General features: G+C 40.2%; 1 protein-coding gene across 12 annotated transcripts in view; it reads left to right on the plus strand.

Moving 5' to 3' along the window:
* Positions 1 to 22,574, plus strand: part of tns1a (tensin 1a) — a 92,084-nt gene that overhangs the window by 47,126 nt on the left and 22,384 nt on the right. For 8 of the 12 annotated variants that reach the window (XM_032506819.1, XM_032506812.1, XM_032506813.1 and 5 more), the window contains 13 exons: positions 1,230 to 1,271; positions 5,979 to 6,028; positions 6,842 to 7,013; positions 7,151 to 7,201; positions 8,022 to 8,144; positions 9,831 to 9,895; positions 10,342 to 10,425; positions 12,472 to 12,584; positions 12,675 to 12,735; positions 12,845 to 12,920; positions 13,007 to 13,151; positions 13,801 to 13,866; positions 14,035 to 14,160. In XM_032506819.1, coding sequence (XP_032362710.1) covers positions 6,864 to 7,013; positions 7,151 to 7,201; positions 8,022 to 8,144; positions 9,831 to 9,895; positions 10,342 to 10,425; positions 12,472 to 12,584; positions 12,675 to 12,735; positions 12,845 to 12,920; positions 13,007 to 13,151; positions 13,801 to 13,866; positions 14,035 to 14,160 — 1,060 coding nt within the window. In that variant the 5' untranslated portion in view covers positions 1,230 to 1,271; positions 5,979 to 6,028; positions 6,842 to 6,863. Of the gene's footprint in view, positions 1 to 1,229; positions 1,272 to 3,972; positions 4,086 to 5,978; positions 6,029 to 6,841; positions 7,014 to 7,150; positions 7,202 to 8,021; positions 8,145 to 9,830; positions 9,896 to 10,341; positions 10,426 to 12,471; positions 12,585 to 12,674; positions 12,736 to 12,844; positions 12,921 to 13,006; positions 13,152 to 13,800; positions 13,867 to 14,034; positions 14,161 to 22,574 lie in introns of those variants that run through there. The other 4 variants (XM_032506820.1, XM_032506810.1, XM_032506821.1 and 1 more) reach the window with 2 other exon arrangements.

The raw sequence follows: 22,574 nt of genomic DNA on the forward strand, positions 1-22,574 counted from the left end.
GTGGGGTGTGTGTGTGTGTGTGCGCGCACACATCTGTCTCTGTCTCTGTCACATACTTTCTTTCCGCTTCCACATATCTTGACCACATTATCATTAGTTTTTTTCATTAGTTTTTTTTCGTACTTTTACGAATTGATTATTTGGCCTGTCCTACTGGGAAATTCAGCCGTTGTTACCTTTTTTTTACATTTTCTTTTTAAAACCAGCACCAAAATTAAAAGCCATTTAGACAATTTCCCAGATGAACTTCATGGATAGACTTTGCTATAATTATAATACCAGTTTAGTTGATAGTAGTTCATGAGATGTTGCTGAAAACACTGGAAGTCAACCTTGAGCTAATCTACTATTTCCAAGTCAAAAATGAACCTTTAAGCCAAACAATTGAAGTTTTTACACTAAACAGTACCCAAAGGGGGCATATACTAAAACAAAATTATACCCTGGACATTTCGTTTGTCCACAAAGTGTCTTTCCTTTGCTAAAAAAAGGTGAAGGTTTTGAGAACCATAATGGGCCTCATTGTCTAGTTAAGTTGACCCAAGGCAGTCCAAGACCAGGACTCCCTTCATCGTATGCATGTATGTCAGCCAAGGTGTACATAGATGAAAGAGACGGAGAGAGGATTCTGTTGAAGGTTAATTGAATGACCGTGTGCCTGGTGTATCACTGACAGCCAGACATGGAGAAGGAGAGGCCTATCAAAGATAGTGTCTCTCTCTCTCTCGCTCTCTGTCTCTTTCTCTCTCTCTTTATCTCTCTATCTCTATCTCTCTATCTCGCTCGCTTTCTTTCTCCATCTCTATCTCTCTGTCTCTCTCTCTCTCTCTCTCTGTCGCTCTCTCTTTCTCTCTATATCGCTGTCTCTCTGTCTCTCTCTCTCTCTGTCTGTGTGTGTGTATATATATATATATATATATATATGTGTGTGTGTGTGTCTTTGTCTCTGTCTCTTTCTCTCTCTCTCTGTCTCTGTCTCTCTCTCTCTCGCTTTCTCTTTTTCTCTATCTCTCTGTCTCTGTCTCTCTCTCTCCTTTTATGTCTCTATCTCTCTCTTTCTCTCTCTTCCTCTCTCTTTCTGTCTCTGTCTCTCTGTCTTTCTCTCTCCCTCTCGCGCTCTCTCTCTATCTCTCTGTCTCTGTCTCTGTTTCTCTGTCTCTGTTTCTCTGTCACTTCTTCGGTGTGAAAGAAAGACTAACCCACTGACTCTGTCTTGCTTTTCTCTCCAGCCTCCCACTCCTCAGCTGCCATTAAAGCATGTAGATACCCCGGTGAGTAACACCTCTTTATTAGTGTTAATGCCAAGTAGACATACTTTAAAAGCTGTTTATTCATAGATGGAATAACAATCTGGAATAACAATTCTCATGTATGAGGCTACCCTTTCACACATTCAGCTGTGTCCTTTTCGGTGTACTTTTCGGTGTACTTTTCTGTGATCTTTCTTGTGCAATATACAGTATGGAGTCCGGAGTGTGGCAATGTAAAAATTATAGACCTTTTCTGTGTCTGATCATATTCAATTGATAAATGACACATTTATTATAATTGATTGTATTTAAGGCTGTTGAGCTCTGACCCAAAAGGCAAATCCCACCACCTGTTCCTGCACACTGCAGAAGGTGGCAGCACCATGCATGCACACCAGTGAGCCAATCAGAGCTCCTGTTGCTGCTCTGTGGGTTGGACTTCTTTTAATCCCAGGTATCACACACTTTACATGACTTTAAATTAAGATGACCCATCCTTAAATCAAAGCAACCGTGAATTGGAATATGTTAGTGGTGAAGGAGACAATGAAATAAGGACTATAATAGGCAGACACAGGAAATCAAATGACCAAATTATATTTTTAAAGTATCTAAATATTGCGTATATACCTTACAAAATGGGAAAAGCTGCCATGACATCTGTTGCTGCCAGTTTACGGCAAATTGTGTCTCGTCTGTGCCAGAAATGGCTGCCAAGTCCTCGCCCGAGACTAGGCAAGCACGTTTAGCTTGACATTGCTAAAACATGAAGGGTGTGTGCACGGGCGGTGGGTTTCCAAGAAGGCGAGATTCCAGAAGAATAAGAGAGGAGAGAACCATTAGTAGTAATGCAGAAAGAAAACAGATCATTCAAGCAAGGAGTCACAAAGGCAAAGAAATTGTTAGCTTGTTTACGTTTTTTTAGATTAAAAGGGGCTCCTTTTCATGAAACCAGAAGCAACATTTATGCAAAAGATAAAAGCAGCGCATCCCTTTTTTTGTTCTCTTCTCTCTTTGGTGAGTCACGATAGTAAGTCGACGTTGGCGTCAGACGTCGCCTGAATGTTTAGATGGGCAGCAGGACTCGTGGCGGTGATTCAGAGTCAGATTATAAACACCGGTTGGTCTGTGTGTACACGGGTCTGTGTGGAGATTCATTCTCAGTCTGTGACTTCACACAGAGAAAGGGAGAAGAAGGAAATGGTCTACAGAGTGAGAAAATGAGTCTGACAAGCAGGGAATGGATGAAATCTGAATGATGTCTTTAATTGAATGTAGAAGTTTCTATGCATGTTTTAGCTTCCATAAGCAGCTGTGAATCCAATCTTTCTACAGCTACTGTTAACCACAATTACACAAAACTTCCTCGGCCACCATTCAAGTGCACAGGGAGTCAGTGCTTTCCACTCAAAATATACAATTTTGTAATTTGTGTGATTGTTAACCATCAACAGGAAACAGATGCTGTTTTCCTTTCAATAAGAGGCGTAATGTTGTGTTCATGTTCTTTAATGAAATGCAAAAAACATCAAAACAATGGATTAAGGGTTGACACGTGTAGCATCACGTTCATTGCAACAGCGAACAACAGGGTTTATGGGAAATGCCGGTGTAATTATGAGAAATTCTTGCACTAAAAATAACAAGACAGAGGCTACTAATTGTCTTGACCGTGCTCTTGTTTTTTTAACTGTAATTATAGAAAGCTGTCATAAACAACTTGACAATGACATATTGGTGTTTTGAGAGTAAAGAGTATAGACATGGCCCCTTTAACCAGACATTTCTGATTTATCATCCATGTGTTGTGGTTGTTACATCTTGGCAAAGCCTTGTGTTGTCCCATCATATTAGATTGCATTCATTTCAATTTTAATAGAAAATCTCTACTTTCTGGCTAGATTTCAGATGGAACCTTTTTTTATATGTATATATTTCATCTTGGAATCCTTGCTTTTTACCTTGATACTCAAACCAAGAATCATCGTCATATGAGAGATTGTGTGTGTGTGTGTGTGTGTGTGTGTGTGTGTGTGTGTGTGTGTGTGTGTGTGTGTGTGTGCGTGTGTGCGTGTGCGTGTGCGTGTGCATAGTGTACGACCATAAGATGGGCAAGTGCATATGGAATGTTTATTTGGTCAGTCATATAGGACTCATCCGTTATGATTTTAGTTAAAAACGCCCCATCGTTACCATAACTGGGTCAGTTTGGGGCCAGTCCGGGTCATCCAAGTACAATATGGGAATTTTTTTTGTTTTTTTTCTATCTATCTATCTATTAAGATAGAACAGAAAAAATGTACTTTTTATACTTTGGTAACATTTTAGTCGCCAGATTCTTAAGGATAATTAAGGTCAAACACATACAGTACACAAGCACATGGGAAAAAAAAGGGAGTCAAGACAAGAGAAGCAGGGGGGAGTCTTGATGAGAGATGAGAAGGCAGAGGGAGGAGTAGTACCAGAGAATACAAAGTGGGCGTAAGGGAGTGAGAAAGCAAGATAAAGTAGGGAGAAGACAGTCCAGAGGGAAAGGAGAGAAGGAAGCTGCATCATGATGTGTTATGTAATCGCTGATGAAGTTAGGCACAAACAGAGCAAAGTCTACGTCATCTTCTTCTATCATGGGGAACTGGATCTTCTTTGTTTCTAGCACTTTAGCAGCTACACAGCCATAGTTTTTTTTTTTTTTTTTTATATTTTATGATAAAAATAGTAAAACTCAGAGAAGTGGTTCCCGTACCTATAACCATGGATCTGGGCAGTTTCTTTCGAAGGCGCTTTGCACTACTGCGTTCATCCTGGAGGTGGAGCACTGGGTATCTGTTCCGCAAGGTAGGCCACACCCACACAGGAAGTCCAAAATGCGGAAAAACGTTTTTAGGTGTTTTTTGTTTATGTGAAGAGTCTTATTTCCTGACTACAAACGTGTGATTTTTAGTGGACAAACGTCTTTCACAAGGTCCATTAGTAGCTGTTCTGGAGCTTTGGATCATATCCCACGGTCTACCTCAGCAGATTGATTTGTGATTTCTGTTGGTTTTTAATGAAATATATGCGATAAATGTGCAACAAATTCATATCAATTGAGCTAATCTAACTGTATTTCTTTGAAGGCGTTATATTATATTTTTCTAATTGTCAACAGATGCCATAAATTGAGTAAAATAAAGAATAACATTAGTCTATTCCATATAGCATAAAGTCTATATTGAATACTGAAAGTAGCAAACAAGTAGCAAATTTGTTAGGGACTATTTTCAGCCGTGGATGAATATCATGGGATTTTGTTTTGACAATGAGAACCAGCCTTTAACTGTGTGGAAAGTGCCTTTAAATGGACACATGGTATACTCCACTTTATATGCTACATTGACTTTCAGGAGGCGTTCGTGCACCCATGTTGCTACAAGACAACAGATTGTGCCCATGATGTGAAATGTACTGGCTTAACACCCCCACCCCCCCGAGCCCCATGCGAACAGGCTGTTTCATTTTGCAAACACCAGCGTTCGTGGTCCGCCTAGCATCTGGTTCCTGTCAGATCTCAGAGAATGACGCTTCCCATTTTGCCTCTTGGGGGTGGGATTAGCTTCATCTGGGAGAAGCCGCCGGGAATCAACATGGAGAGCTTCGGGCTGTGTGTTTAACCTTGCAGCACAATTAGAGACCCTTCTTGCCAATATCTCTGTTTAACCCCTTGACCAGCAAAGCGGGGCACTCCCTCTTTCTGACGTTGTGGGGGGAAAAAAAGTAGAGGATGTCTGTGAAGATAAATCCACCTGTCATTCTATCTTTTTGGATGGCTTCATCTTCTCGGTGGCAGCTGACTCATACAGACAAGCTCTCCTTTTGGGCCGACAAACAGTGAGAGGAAGAGCCAACCCTAGCATCTATTATGCAGCGATTCCTCGACAGAGCAGCATATTTAGTAACGTTTTCCCTCTGCAGACCTGTCACAGTAAAACAGCACCACTTCCACTCTTTTCTCAGTAAATAACTAGATGCAGGACAATTAAAGTGTGTGCTGAACTCCTGACTCCTGGAACACTTCTTCTTCCCCTCCTTCTCCTTCTTGCTTTTTTTTCTTCTTGTTCTTCTTCTGGTAACTTGTTCTCCTGCTTATTCTCCATTCCTTTTACCTTTCCTCCATCTCTTTCTCCTTCTTTTCTTCTCTTTCCTTCTCCTTTCCCTATCCCTCTTCTCCATTGTCCTATTCTTTCCCATCTTCCATTCTTCTTTTCCTCTTTCATCATCCTCATCTTTTTTTTTTTACTTTTTCTTCTGCTCCAAGTCAATCATTTACTTATTTTTCTTTACCATCTTCTATTCTTCCTTTTCTCCTTTCTGCTGTCCTCTTGTCTTCACTTGTTTTTCTTTGCGTTGTTCTCATTCTAATCTTTATTCCTCCTCTACTTCTGCTGCTTCTCCTACTTTTTTATACTTCTTCCCCTCCTTGACATTCTCTGTTTGTTTCTCATCCTCTACTTTTTTCTCTCTATCTTTTGTATCAGTGATCTGACATTTTCCTAATAGGTTGTGTCATATTATAATTCAATAACATCCTCAACATTACCAGACAGTTTGCTTATGATTCATCCCTCCCTCTCTCCCCTACCTTCTGCATATATGTGTGTGTGTGTGTGTGTGTGTGTGTGTGTGTGTGTGTGTGTGTGTGTGTGTGTGTGTGTGTGTGTGTGTGTGTGTGTGTGTGTGTGTTCTTATCAGGGATCTACAAGGTCCTGCAAGAGTGTGGAGATAAGGCGAAAGCAGTCTGGGTAAGACACAGCGTTGCTATATGATTGTATGCAGATGCACATACTGGATGTACACACTATATTTGGAAAAATAGCAGTAGAAATGGTGAAGGTATATGGTATAATTGAAGAATAGATTAAGTGTATTTTCCCTCCAGCATCACCAGTTCAACCAAAAAGTATTTATGCATCTTTGTTCTGTTTTAAACACAACATCTTGAAAAGTCTAACTCTTAGCATTGACTCTGGGGACAAAAACTGAAATATATTTAGCAACTTGGTGAAGTTGTAAGTCCCTTAAATCTCTTGTTATCTTCAACTTGACTTTATTTTACAATGAACATCAAAAACGGATTGTTTGTGCTGGATATTTCTCCTTTCTTCTAGGAATGTAAATGATCATTCCACCTCTGTTATTCTACAGGCACGGCTGTTTCTAATGCGGGGCTTTACTGTGTGCTCCCTGGCCAATAAACCTGATCGCTGTTTGGCTGGTGAAATAGATTGCATAATATCAGCAGAGGTCATGTCAACACTCAGTGAAGGATTGTGAATGTTATCCTTTCCAAGAAATATAAGAGTGAGCTGCTGGAGTTTACATTTCATCGAGTGGATATTTGAGATGAACTCTGTCGTTAGTCCCCGGGAGAAATCGGAGAGTTCTAGTAAAGATTATAATCACTAAACATGTGAATGCAGTTATGAGTGAACTAACCTTAATAGTTGGTTGGTGGCTGTCCAAGTGCTTAGGTGGTAAAAAAAAAAAAAAGGTGAAAAAGCTTTCACTTCACAATTCAGAGGGTTAAACACCTCTCCCTCCCTCTGCCTCTCCAGGAGTCAGAGTGTGGTTCAGGCCATGGAGGAGAGCTATGAGGTGGACCTGGTCTACATCACAGAGAGGATCATCTCTGTCTGTTTCCCCGCTGCTGCCGAGGAACGCAGCTACACCACCAACCTCAAAGAGGTGGCGACGATGCTGCGGTCCAAACATGGCGAGCACTATTTGGTAAGCAATAAAAAATCCAATTGATTTTGCTCTCAATGATACTTGTTCACAACTATGACTGATATGTATTGGTCTTTGAGGGACGAAACACATTGTTTGGCTTTAATGGGTTTATGTTTCTCTCTTTCTGATTTCAGATTCTCAACCTGAGTGAGTGGAGGAGTGACTTATCAAAGTTAAATCCAAAGGTACAAACACCTCAGCATCTGGATCCTCTTTGTTCCACACAAACAAGCTATCGAGTGACCTCATGTTTGAGTTCATTTCATTAATGTAGGTATATAAGTTTGCACCAAAGTGCTTCACAAAGACAAAAACAAACAAATAATAATTATGTGTACTTTATTTGTCCCGCGAGTGGAAATTAAAATTTACACTCTGTTGTTAATACACACATGCCTGAATTGCACACACATGCTCAGGACCTATACATGCAAGATGTCAGAGTGAGGGGGCTGCCCATGGAAAGGCACCCCGAGCAGTTGGGGGTCCAATGCCTTGCTCAAGAGCACCTCGGCAGTGCCCTGGAGATGAACTGGCATCTCTCCAGCTACCATACTTTGGTCTGTACGGGGATTGAACCAACGACCCTCCGGTTCCAAACCCAACTCCCTTCTGACTGAGCTGCTGCCACCCCTAAAAACCACACATACAGTATATATACAGATATAGTGGAAATACAACACTATTCAAGTTAATACACAAATTCAAACTTGTGAAATCCCATTATATACAGTACATATATACATATACAGTACATACGTACATACACATACATATATATACAAGTGCATTCACATATATATATATGCATACATGCACACCCACATACATAAAATAAAAGGAAAGAACACAATTAAAATTAAAAGCCAGAGAATTAAAGTGTGTCTTAAGCTGTGTCTTAAAAATATCAACAGACTCAGCCTGTCTAACGGCCTCTGGCAGGCTACTTCAGCACCAAGGAACCACTACTGAAAAACCTAGTAAATGCCCAACAATCCCCTTTAGGTTCTGGAGTTTGGCTGGCCGGATCACCATGCTCCGGCGCTGGACAAGATCTGCAGCATGTGCAAGGCCATCGACACATGGCTCAACGGAGACCCGCGGAACGTAGTGGTACTGCACAACAAGGTAAAGCAGGGATGACCGGTACATAAAGAAAATCATCTGCAATTGTCAAAATATTGTTGGGTGACACCCTCTTCTTATGCCCAGCTTAACATGATGTTCTTAAAATGCTCCAATATATTATTCTTTTTGGCTTTTTTTCCTTTCTTTAATTGTGTTATATATCTTTTGGTTTGGGCATGTTATAGGTTTACAAAGTGAAAAAGCCCAGAAAAAGTCCCCCCCAAAGGAAGTTATCATTGCAAACAGAAACCGCTGTTCACAAACAGTTCTATTGTGGTCCACCTTTACTTCCGTGACAAACGGGCGTCATTTTGCGTCACTTTGTAACACCTGTTATAATACTCACCTAGCTGCTAGTGTGGCACGCCCTCAAACCAAGCTAGTAAGAGCGGAGGCCCAAAGAGCTCAGATAGTTGTATCACCTATGCCCAGGAGACAAGGTGCAGAATAACTTACCACCCTGAAACGTCTTTCTTCAGGATGCGAGGATGGTTCGGGTTGATCTGCCTGTGTTTCGGGATCAGACTCAGGTTCTAACACGTATGGCTGAGGCAAAGCCATAGCACTAGCATGCTTCTCAGGACCCGCCTTACTCTGCTTCTGACTGGCTAGTAGTCCTTACCTAGGTACTGTGCATGTGCGACTCCCAACAAAGATGAAGAAGTGAGATGCCTCACTCTGTAGCTAAAACAGAGAGCTCACAGAGTGAGAAGAGGAGCTGCAGCAATGAGCATTTTAACAAAAATATGGTGTTTTATGAAAATGAAACCCTGGTAACCTATTCTGGTACAACCTCTAAAAACAGTTATGTACCTGATACTGAGCATAATACAAGGTCTTTAAAGAAGCAGTTTGGAGAATACACTTATTCACTTTCTTGCTGCAAGTTAGATAAGAAGATTGATTTCAATATGAAGATGGAGCCGGCAGCAAGCAAGTTAGGTTAGCTTAGCATAAAGCCTGGAAACAGGGGGAAACAGACGCCAAATCTGTTAACCAGCACCTCTAAAGCTCACTTTACTTAATGTGTTTATATTAACAACAACCGCAGTGTAAAGACCACAATTCTTTGGTTTACAGGGGTTACGTGCTGTGATGTTTCAGGCAGCAGTGGGCTCCTGTAGTCATTGTCACTGAAAAGTTGCAAGAAAACCAACGGAGACTAGAATGTAGTTACAAAATGTTCTTTTGAATATGAAAACTAAATCTATAATATAACAAAATGCATGTGTGGCTGCTGACCTTCTAAAATCCACATACAGTCTTGTAGTTATTCAATTCCTTTAGTTATACAATCCATTCGGTCTTGTTTAAACATACACCACTGTACAATATTTACACGTTCTGTCCAGATGAATCAGAAAAAAGGCAGAACATGGAACACGGAAAACATTTTTCCAGCTTCTCTGCTTTGGAACAGACTTTCTTTTTAGAGTCGGACACTTTAAGCAAGCAGAGTGATCAAACATTATTTGATTTTATTTATGCTTCCAGCTTTGGGATTTTTAAGTATAATTCATGCAGCTTGCTGACCACTCCATCACACCTCAGGATTTAGTAGTTCTTGTTTTTTATGATTAATACCAAGTTGTTGTTTTTTCTATCCCTTTGAAATGATCCCTGTTCCAAATAAGCTGGTCAATTGTACAACTTGAAAGTCTTGTTGTGTGTGTTTCTGTGTCCCAGGGGAACCGAGGTCGAACGGGGGTGGTGGTGGCTGCATACATGCACTACAGCAACATATCTGCAAGGTATCAAACACGTCAACTTCAAATTCAGTGTTCCATTGTTACTGGCTGCAGGTGAAGAATGCACCCTGCCAGTATTTAAAAAGTGTTATTTAAGTATTTTTGGTGCTTTTGAATGTCTTCCTCACAAGGTTTTCTAAGCACAGGAGCGCCAATCAATCACAGTTAGCCCTCAAGGTTTTGGGACTGGAGCGGCCTTGAAAATTAAAAACTGATGTGATTATTATGGCAAAACACTCAAGCTTGTTTTTGTGGCTGTGTGAGAAGAATGTAACCAGATGTTAAGAGGTGGGATGGAGCCAGGAGGATTTAAAGCTGCTTTATAAATGATAAAGGCCGGGGAATATTCCTTAATCTCAAACTTGGGGAAAAATGTGCAAGTCTTCCAAAAGAAATGCTCTCTAGTATGACAAATCATAACGACGCCTGTCTGATTTTGTGTCGTGCAGTGCTGACCAGGCACTGGACAGGTTTGCCATGAGGCGCTTCTACGAGGACAAAGCACTTCCTGTGGGTCAGCCGTCACAGATACGGTCAGTTATTACCTCACTTCCTGTTTGCTGACACCTGTTTGAAGCTCTATAGGTCTGACCTTTTCTACATCGAAGAGAAACCACCAAACTCTCTTACTACTGCCCCATGCACACTGCTTCAACTGCCTGACTAGTTACGGTTGCTAAGCTATGATTGGACAACCACTGGGATTCAATGAACGGTCAGTTCAAGAACTGTATAACGAGACAAACTGATGGATGACTGTTGCTCCATCTCTTTTATTTTGTTTTAGAAACATTTTAAAGAGGAACTTCTTTTCCCTTTTTTCCCTTTATCTCCAGTTTAGTTTTAATTGGGATAATTGGGAGTACACGTCATGGCACGGAGAGAAGCCATCTATCTTGTCTGTCTGACAGATTCCTCTGTTGTCTCTGGGGAGGCAGCAGGGCTTGGTGGCCGTTCATTTCTGTCCTCTTAGCACATCATAGCATATTTTTCTCCTAATGATTGATTGGCCTCCTCATTAACAGAGGGCAAAACAGTCTAGAGTGGTTTAAAGGTATCTTAACTATTTGTTATTTTGAATGCTGCTTCCTCTAGGGGGAGTATTTGCTGAGACATGCTCCCTTAACTCATAAATCTGCTCCTGCCATATTATTAGATCCCCCCTGCATTATTAGCCAGTTAACTGCTTGACCCCTCACCGTCTCTCTTCTTCACCTGCGGAGAGAGGAATCCTGATCTGAGTTCTTCTTGGAAAAGATGAGCAGAGGAAAGGTTACAGGGAACAAAAGAGGAAACAGCATGGGGCTTAGCACCATTTTCATTTCAGCTTGTGAATCCGCCAGCAAGTCATTCTCTAACAAGTCTATAGGCTTGCCCTCTGCCCTGCTGCTATTTCCTGCTTCGGGTATAATTATCTCTGCCCCTGGAGTATTATGGTCTGGAATGTGTGACATTAACATCAAGAGTAGGAGATGAGCTCAACCTACTGCTGCTATAATAGCTTGTAAACGTTTGGATTTAAGGTGTTACAAGTAGCATTTTAGTCTCATTAAACAACTAAACTTTGGTTGTGAAATGTTAGAAATGTTACAGCAAAACAATGTGGGACCTTTCTGAGAGGATAGGCTGCCAGAAATTTGCGGAACATAAAATAAATCATTTCATGACGCAAGCAACACGTTTCCTGGCATGTTTATATGCCACATAAAAGTTTGAATAGTGTCAACTTTTACAATTACTTCTCGACAATGTCACACTTATAAGGACAGGACCTCCCAGAGTCTAACTGCCGATGGTTGCTGTGAAAGATTGAGCAACAGAATTAAAATATTAATAAAAGAACAGCATCCACGGACTGATCCTTGGTCAGATAGATAGGGACTTTGACAGCGTGGGAAATGGGCAGTGATGCCAAAGATTTATTAGCAACACACTCTGTGACAGAAGGAATATGGTTTCATTTTTGAGCAGAACCATTAGCCTGAAATTCATAAAATAAACCATTCCTTAGGCTGGATTTTTTTCAGTTATTATGCATGTGTACAGTCTGTTGACATTTTAAAAGGTTTGGTGGTTGATAAAACACTGAACAGGATTCCTTCTCATATCACACACACACATACACACACATACACTCCCGCGCAGCGCTGCTCTCGTGGCATCCCTGTTTAATCTAATTGAATTTAACAGAGGCGAAACCATCTGGCCACTGACAGCAGAGCAAGGGCAGGGGGGGGGGGGGGGGGGGGGGGCATTTGCATGTGGCGACCCCCACGGTCACGGTCACGTTTGGTACCATCATCGTTATCATCATTAACAACCAGACCACACTAACTCAACAGACCCCCGACTGGCTTCTGTACACACCGATTCACTCTGACATTTCCGGTAGTGGTTAAAGGTCGTTTCATATCCAAGTGGGATTCGCTTCTGGCTCGGCTGTCCCGACATGCTTAGATATATATAGCTGTTTGAGACAATGTAGTAGTAGGTAGTCTTTATTGATAGCGTATACAGCTTGATGTTTAAAACAGTATTCCATGACGTTGGAGTCCATGCTTACTTTCCTTTCTTTGCAGGTATGTGCGATACTTCAACGGCCTTCTTTCCGGACACATAAAAATCAACAACAAGCCACTGTTCCTGCACCATGTGATCATGCACGGCATACCCAACTTTGAATCCAAAGGGGGTGAGCTTCCGCCTCTGCCAAATAAACAGAAGTAACTGTTTAACGTTTTTTTTTTTGGTTTCAACTGACCTTCTTTATTTCCCTTCACAGGCTGCCGTCCTTTCCTAAAGATCTACCAGGCAATGCAACCAGTCTATACGTCAGGAATATAGTATGGACAATTTTATTCCCGTTTGGTGTGGTTTGTGTTTGAATCCAGGGCAAAGCTTACCCTATATTGAATCCAGTAACATCAGAGGTTCTTATTGTTATTATTACAGCAATGTGCAAGGAGACAGCAACACCAGTATCTGCATCACTATTGAACCGGGTCTGCTTCTGAAGGGAGACATCCTGGTAACATTTTTTATTATACTACTCACACTGATACTGATTGATACATCCATGAATGTATTGATGTTTTCTTTTTGTACTCAACGCAGTTGAAGTGTTACCACAAGAGGTACAGAAACTCCACCAGAGATGTGATGTTCAGGGTGCAGTTCCACACGTGCGCCATCCACGACCTCGGGGTGGTGTTTGGGAAAAACGAGCTGGACGAGACCTTCAAAGGTAACGGCTCTCCGGGTGGGTGTGATTTTACAGTATACACGTTTTTGTGATCACATAAAAAATACGAACGTTGCCAATCACAGAACGGACCATTAAGGCTAATTGTTTTCAGTTGTTGCTCCAGGTGTTTTAAACTGGTTTTCACTGGGATCTTTAGTTTCCAGTATGAAATAGTTCATATGCCCTGCTGCAAGAGCACACTGTTCCTCATATTTTTATGATCATAACCTCTGGTGGTGAAAGCAGCTCAGCATTTAATAAGAATAAAATGATGGAAGAAAATCAACAGGCACAGACAGAGTTGCGTTTTGGTTGTGTTTAAAAATTAGAATAAACATAGACACAGCAGAATGTGACTACCAGCCAGTAGAATTATTGATTTTTATATAGTTTTCACTTGTTTGTAACACTCAAATGAATACAAATAAATTAACAGATTTGTTTTATTGAGCTAACAGCTGAAAACTTTGAGCCTTTAATTTGCTAAACTGAACTTGAAATTCTTGACATCTGATCTGTAATTGTCAACGTTTTTTTTAATTTGTTGTATGTTTCACTATAATGCTCCATGCATCTTACCTCACCCACATATTGCCTTTGTGTGCATTCATGCACGTTGTTTTGCAAAAAGAAAATCATTTTTGTACTGTGTGTTTCCATGCAGATGAAAGGTTCCCAGAATATGGGAAGGTGGAGTTTGTTTTCTCATATGGACCAGAAAAAATCAAAGGTAATCTATTCTTTCTGACAAAGAGGTCTGTGACAATTACCATTTCTTCTCAATTTATCAGTTTTCTTAGAGTATTTGATTCCCACCTTATAGATATTTCTGTTCTTTTTTTGGCATTTTTAATTTGGTGTGAGAACTCAGTTACCCATCATGCCATGTGCTCCTCAGGCCTGGGCCACCTGGAGAATGGGCCGAGCGTTTCTGTGGACTACAACACCCAGGACCCTCTGATCCGCTGGGACTCGTACGAGAGCTTCAGCCAGCGCTGTGAGGACGCTGTGGATGGCGAGCATGGTATGTGCGCAACACACACACACACACACACACACACACACACACACACACACACACACACACACACACACACACACACACACACACACACACAGAGAGTTGGATGGTTGGATTGTTTCCACTCATCCACAGTTCCATCCACAGGAACTTCCAGACTCACATGATGGCACAGCTGGTATTGCTTTGTTGGTTGTTTGATTTTCTCATAAGAAATCTTAGAGGAGGACAAAGAAGTGGTTTTAAACCTGACTCCCAATCTATACAGGACTTAACTTCATTAATAAATGAAATCTTTATAATGGAATTAATGTCCTTCTCCATGAGACTCCAAGTCTTTCCTTTGTTTAAATTTAGGTTTCATTTATTTCAATTCTTTAGCCATTTTTTTTTCTATTGAAATAAATGCCAATTTTTATATATTCACTTCAAGTGGAGGTATACCCAGTGTTTTGTGTGTGCTCAAATATTATAAAATCTAAAAATACGGGTCACTTAGTCAAGGTTTTAAATCCAAAAAGGATTTTGAAAACTGCAGATACCACGTGATTATCAATAAAATATATATGAAGAAAGAAAAAAGGAATCTCAGAAGAACTCATATTGTAAAAGGGAAACAGACACGTTACCGTTTACTCACTGATTAATAGGAAAATGTAAAATAACAGCAGTTTTTATAGATCAAACTCAATTTCGATTTATATAAACAAAAAGCAAATTCTGTTTTGCCAAGTTCAAATGCCGGTTTTGGAGCCACATGAACCTAATACTTTAATCACTGCCACAGATCCAGATCTCAGGCTTTGATGCCCTCTGCTCTCTCCTGAAGAGAAGATCCTGTGTCTTTCTACTCCTTACCCACCTCTCCTCCTCTAACCTCTTATCTGCCCTAGCAGACCCCTCAATCTCCTAAACCCCAGTCTGTCAATTAGTCCTTTAAATAGCCACTGCAGAAATAGGGGGGCGTCAGTCGCCCTGCCAGTGGCTGCCCACTTCCCAGGGGGGGGGTTGTAACCTGAGACACCACTAACCTCAAGTGCCACTAGTGCCCCAACCCACTTCCATCCACTTCCAGCTTTTGCTTCTGTACCAGGAGTTTGGAAATTTGAAATTTGGTCTCGCTGCATCATGTACACCTTCTTCTCTATTTAGTCCTCCTAAGACAAATCAGTGCAAGAAATGCCAAAAACCTCAATATGTTACACTCTTAGCATCATAACATATTTAGGTTCCATCCCATGTGTGGCTTTTACCAGTGTTGCAAAAAGAAAGTACAGTGCTACTAATTTTCACGTATCTGTGCTTTACTTCATTATTTACATTTTTGGAAACTTTCACTTTTACTCTACTACACCAGTACACATCCTAAATAACATGTATACTTTCACTCCACTACATATCCTAAATAAATGTATACTTTAACTCCACTACATATCCTAAATAACATGTACAGTATACTTTACTCCACTACATATCCTAAATAACATGTATACTTAATCCACTCCATCTAAATACATGTATACTTAACCATACATATCCTAAATACAGTAACTTTAACTCCACTACATACCCTAAATAACATGTATACTTTTACTCCACTACATACCTAAATAACATGTATACTTTAACTCCACTACATACCCTAAATAACATACAGTATACTTTAACTCCACTACATATCCTAAATAACATGTATACTTTAACTCCACTACATATCCTAAATAACATGTATACTTTAACTCCACTACATATCCTAAATAACATGTATACTTTAACTCCACTACATACCCTAAATAACATGTATACTTTAACTCCACTACATATCCTAAATAACATGTATACTTTAACTCCACTACATATCCTAAATAACATGTTTACTTTAACTCCACTACATATCCTAAATAACATGTATACTTTAACTCCACTACGTACCCTAAATAACATGTATACTTTAACTCCACTACATATCCTAAATAACATGTATACTTTAACTCCACTACATATCCTAAATAACATGTTTACTTTAACTCCACTACATATCCTAAATAACATATACTTTAACTCCACTAGTACCCTAATAACTTGTATACTTTCACTCCACTACATATCCTAAATAACATGTATATTTTAGTCCACTACATACCCTAAATAACATGTATATTTTACTCCACTACATACCCTAAATAACATGTATATTTTACTCCACCACACTTCCCCCTAAGCGTTTTTGTTACTTGCAAGAAATATTTCCATACTGTTTCTGTTTTTCTCTTTGTTGATGTCAGACTTTGAATTCGATGTTTAAGAAGTTGTGGAAACAGCTGAATATTATGCTTTGCTATAACGAAGCCACAATAAAGTTACTTTTTACTTCTTATAATTAACTACATTTAATATCATTACATTACCTGTGTAATATCATTACAGTGACCTTAACTTCTACCAAAGTCATTTTCTGGTAAGAAACTTGTTCCTTTACTCAAGTACTGCGTTCAAGTACAGGACTTCATATCAGATTGGCCATAACTGACAGTCTCAGTGATGATGAGATTCATGATTATTGCTGTTAATCTGAGAAAACCGGAGGATGTACTCACACTCAGTTGAGTCACTACTTGGCAGCCATTATAGTGCTGCGTCTACTTTTATGTATTGGATTTTTTTTACAGCTTCTCAAAGACCCATTTCATTTTTATGAACATCCCCAGAGAACCGGTGCGGTAATTGCTGTGTTGCAAGAAGGTCAGCGGGAAATGCCGGGATTGCAAGTTTGAGCCTAATTGAATGGGTGGCAGCGTTCTCAGCACTCAGCAGAAAAACCTCTCGGCCAGTTTATTCATTTCTCTAATTGCAGCACTCTTACACTTGGACGCGAGATTCTGAATGTTCAGAGGAAGGTGGTGCAGGAACACAATGTCTGTTTTTACAAGGACCGAACGGACAGGGAATGGAGCAGGTCTTGCTTGTTTTTGGAAGTTGCAACAATGAGATGACACAAAGCCAAAAAAAGAGATTTAACTAAATTACACTTTAAAAAGATCAGCATTTAAATTTTGACTTTGCAGTTCTGTTTTTAAGTCGGAAAAGGGAGTAGAAGAGAATGTTAATACACATTTGAGTTGGCAGACACAGGTCACCACATACACTGATTAACACTGACATGACTAGAATGGTCTACAGTTACACACTGTACAGTGGACACTAATAACTCATCGGGTATCATTTGGTGAATCCAGACTTGCTTATTTGTCCGGGTGTTAAACGTGCATTTCATCCTCAGGCGTTGATGTCCGAATGCACGTGGGGCCCAGCTAACTCACCCAGGCGCCATTTTAAACAGAGTCCAGCAACCTTGGAAATCCAGTTGAGAGGAGTCAATGAAAGATGGGTGTTTAAAAGGTCTGCAGGATTGGGCAGCTTAGAGTTCTGTGCATTTCACACAGTCATAGGTTAGCATGAGGAGAGGTGTTCTTACATAGCTGTCTTTAACAGAAGGCATTTGTTGATAGTGTTGCACTTAAGGAGTTTAATTGTAGTGTTGTGTAAAAAGTGTGTTAAGGTATTAGGCCAGCTGTTTGTGTTGGTGTTATACAGTATTTTTGAACTATGTTGGCATGCATAGGCGTCTGTGTATGCCTGTAAATGTTGTGGGTTTGTATGTTTTTTTGTTGTGTGTGTGTGTGTGTGTGTGTGTGTGCACCTTGTGTTTGTCGGCTTGCCTTTGCTCCACTAATAGCCCTGTGGTGTGGTGGCAGCTGTCGACCCAGGGGGACAAACCAGTCAGAAGGCCACCGTTAGGGCCACTAAGCAGCCAAAGAGCGACTCCGCTTCTACAAGAAAACGTGTTCATGTGTGTTTAAAACTAATACTGTATGCTGATGATTACAATTGTTTTATGCAGCATATTTAGTGAAGTGGATTGTTCTAATTTTCAAAAACTCAGCACGACAGAAAATGGCCACTAATTGGTTCTAGGAATATAATGATCCTCTGAGTTCTGAAAAATGAGAATAACCACTAAACATATAGTGTCTTGCCACAGGGGAAAAATAAGTGTGTGTGTGTGTGTGTGTGTGTGTGTGTGTGTGTGTGTGTGTGTGTGTGTGTGTGTGTTGTACAGTACAGTAGGGCAGCAGACCCAGTGACCCCCCTTGTTTACCGCCATCCTCCCATATTTGGCTGAGGCTGTGCCCTGAAACATGTCTGGAATAGCTAGATTGAGACAGACACAGAGACAGAGACAGAGATAGAGAGACAGGCTCAGAGAGGCAGGGAGAAAAAGAGAAGACAAGACATTTGTAAAGATTTGCCAAAGGTTCAAAGCAAGTGAAGTTATTTTTTGTTGTTGTTGCTGAAGTTTGAATAAAGGAGAAAGGAAAAAGAAGAAGCTTAAGGAATGAAGTCAAAATTGAGGAGAGACGCAGAGCAGCTAAACAGCATTGTTTGGTGAGTAGTACTGTACGGTCTTGGAATTAGAACTAGCAACTGTCTTTACAAATTAGAAACTTCTGTTGAGTTCAAATGACCATGTGTAACAGCCAAAACATACTGTGAAATCAAATATCATCAAATCGTGCTAAAAAGAAATTGCCAAATTTGTGTTATTTTGGTTTCTTGGCAAAATATTGCAGGTTTTGCCTCCTAAAATGTCATCTCCTCACTCTTTTGCCCGGACAAATACAAAAATACAACTTTTTGTTCATTTGGTCCATAGACACTAGAGTCTGTTTGTCTGTTTATAGCGTTTCCACGTCAACACCGTTGCATCCTGTGTGTTTGGCACCTATACGGTATAAAATGAGTCATGGAGTGAGCAATTTGTGTGTGGAACATTTTATGAGTGAGCTGCAATTTGGGTGTACCAAAACTTTTAGGGACCTTGGTGGGTAACTCCATGTAAGCTTCAGAGAGCTCGGACTGGGATACAATGCATGTAAGATAGTTTTTTAATTTAGTATTTAAAGTTTTCCGAAGGAAAGTTAACACTCCAGAATATAAGATGTCCTTGAAAAAAAAAGGCAACTACAGGTACAATTGAGATAGTTGAGAAAATACTTACTCTACAGAAAAGCTTTATAGATAAACCACATGAGGGATTTTACGTCCAGCCCTCATTGCCATAATGACATGTTCATAACTTTGCCACATTCATATTTACACTAGGTATTAAACCTAGTACAGTTGTGTTTAAGGGAAAGCTTTAAAAGTGGCCAAGAAAATTCTGCAGAAATGGAGAGCAGTCAGGTATTTTAAAAGCCCTGTGTGTGTCTTGCATGAGCACATAATGCTTCTAGTTAGACCTCTTGCTGACAGCACAGTGAGCTGTAGCGGCAGGTTCAAATCCCAGCCCTGGAAACCCTGCTGAGCCAGTCCTCATCTCTTAATGCCACCTTTCTCCTACTGTCTGAGTCTGTCTAGATGTCTACATATGGCCTTCTCTCTGTCTGTCTTTTTCTAGTCGCATGTTATTGACTTTAGTTAACTCAGCCTCATTTGTAATTTCAGAGTGTCTCTGTCAAAATGCAGAACATACTAAATACAGCTGGCTTGACATGGTTTTGTATTTAAAATTGCACATTTTAACTTTATCCATATGAAATCCACATTTGTTATCATTACAGAAATCCAAATCTTTAGAAGTGCTTTAGATTGTCACTGTACCTGTACAGCGCTTACAATAGGTATAAGCTGTATGTCTCTGAGAGTTGAGCATGGCACCCCAAAGTCCTCAAAGATACAGAGATGACTGACTAAGTCTAGGTAGACAGAAGGCAGATGCAGTTTTATGACAGCTACTGACCCTCATGAGTGAAAGACAGATGGATGGACAGATGCACAGAATACCAAGCCGCCAGTCAGGAGACAGCAAGACGTACAGAGGGAGACATGCAGGCAAGCGAATTAACGTGATCCTGTTGGACTTCTTTTTATGTCTGAGGCAACGTTAGGACACACTGGCAGTAAATTGTGTTCTTGTTGATGTGCAAAGATGCTCACTTGACCCCTTTTGAGAGGAGCGGATGTGAGCAAGGCACACTGGTTAAGTTTAAAGGTGCCCCATGGAATTTTCTTGTAAACAAAGACAAGTTTTGTTTAGTGTTACTCAGCAAAACACAGTGTGTGTATCCTTGGAGGTTGAATTTTTTTTTTTTCCTTCCTCCTTCAATTTTTGAAATCTTGCAATGTTTCCATGCCTGTTTGCAGCCTTCTTCACCTTGCCTATTTTGGCCCATTACTAAATTTCTTTGCACATTACCACCACATTTAATCTTTTTAAACTGATAGAAATGAACTGGGAATTTGAAACTCACATCAACATATACAGTAAATGAGAACATAAATGCATAATATTTCTCCATTAATAATGATTTCAGTTTATAGCACACGACACACACGATTAGCTACTTCTTGTCCCCATCTGTATTGTAATTCTAACTTCCCTTAGACAGTAAATGTGGCTCATTTAGGTTTAACCAACCAACTCAACCCAGCTAAAAATCCCAATCGGCTGCTGGAACTGACATTTCTTTCTTGTGAAAAGAGAAAATAGTCGACGGGAATCAGACGTGGAGTGCAGCTGGTTGTCACTCAGATATACAGACAGTCAGACAGATAGGTTTTTATGACAGGCGGCTGAATGGATGACATCAGCCTGAATGCAATCGTGGAGACAGATACTGATACAGTCACGTCAGATTGCCTCAAACTGTGACAGCTGGACACCGGGTGATAGATGGGACTGAGAGGCAGACATGGCAAATATAAAACTGCAACAGCTTTCCTTGTGCGAGTCACCAACCAACACCAACCTTGACACCTTTTTCAGTGATGGACTGTCACATCATCCCTTGGTAGGGTGTAGCTTTCTCTCTCTCGTGGACTGCTGCAAAAACCTCAACAACCCATTTGAACTCATGTAAATATCGTGGAAGAAGTTAGTAAAAGGCTAATCTCTCCCCTTAAGAAAAGGAAGATTTTACAACCAAACACAGGAATAATAAAAAAATGTTGCACTCCTCAGGTCTCACACACACACACCACACACACACACACACACACACACACACACAACAAGTTGTCAGTCAAACCCAGTCACCCACTGCTGGCATGCAGACTGGACGTCGTCACAGTGATATGAAAGCTTTGAACGTGAATGTCACATCATGCTGAGAGATACCTGATGGCTTGCTGACTACTCTGTGTGTGTAGATATTACGAGTACATGCCTGCCACGGCATGTCAGTGTTTATAAATGTACCTGTAACACTCGGCAACTGACCGATAAGGGGCAATTTAGATCTTTAAAACACACAGCTACAACAAAATAAGGCTTAAGGTATTTAATCTTTTTTGGAACTACTGACAGTTTAAACCGTTTTTCTTGATATTTAAAAAAAACAAAACTTGTGTTAGTCAAAGTATAACCAGAAATGAAAATGTCAATTACATTTTAATAACAATACCAGTTTAGGTAACTAAGATTTTGAGTTTTTCATAAATCAGCAAGGAGGAACAACATCCTAATGCATTTTGCTTCTTTTCATCTTTGTCATTCTGGTCCTCTTTCCATCCGCCCAGTTTTACTGCTCTCACACATAGTGACACCTAGTTTCCACATAACCCATAGACCTTCTGACAAATCCATAAAGGCCATTCTAGCACAGGTCAGCGTCCCACAAATAGCTCTTAATGTGGATGTCTGTATGCATGCCTATGCATTTATAAACATATATGGAATCATACACCATATCCTCTTACCTAAGTGGACAAGATACCCATCCATGGAACTGTTTAATGATGCGTGTAAAAGTTAGGTGTGTTTCTATATTTATGTGCCTGTGCTTTGTAAAAATGGGTTTGGTCCTTTTTATAAGGTCATCGTGTCCCCATAAGAGTTTCAAGCCCATCTTTAAGTTTCCACCATCCCTGGAAACTTGTAAAGCAGATAATAAGAGAATCCAAAGAAAGAATCCACCCCAAAAGCCTTTTAAAAATAGTTGGTGGTGCATATTGTGGTACCAGTTCTAGTTCCAAACTATCATAGATTGGATATTGCCAAGAAAACAGAAGTGGTCCTAGAACAGAGCCGTGAGGAACCTCTTTGATAGATCCTTAGGAAATCAACACTTCTTTTGGACTCTAGGTATTAAAACTAAACTGAATGCAATATGTGAAGGAGGCTAGTATGATCTCCTGAATTAAATTAAGTTAAAATAATGCACTATAATTGTAAAGTAAATTTTGTTAGTTAAACCTGTACAATAAAATTATTCTGATGGTTTTAGGAAGCAAAACAATTAACATTTCAACCCTAGCCTTTATGATTTTTCGTCCCAGTTCTGGCTTCCCAGTCAGTGCTAAACTAACACAGGTTTATACACCAAAAGCCCAGGCATTAAAATGTGTGCATGAAAGGC

This window comes from Etheostoma spectabile, chromosome 24, assembly GCF_008692095.1.
Source record: "Etheostoma spectabile isolate EspeVRDwgs_2016 chromosome 24, UIUC_Espe_1.0, whole genome shotgun sequence".
NCBI classification, from domain to species: Eukaryota; Metazoa; Chordata; class Actinopteri; order Perciformes; family Percidae; genus Etheostoma; species Etheostoma spectabile.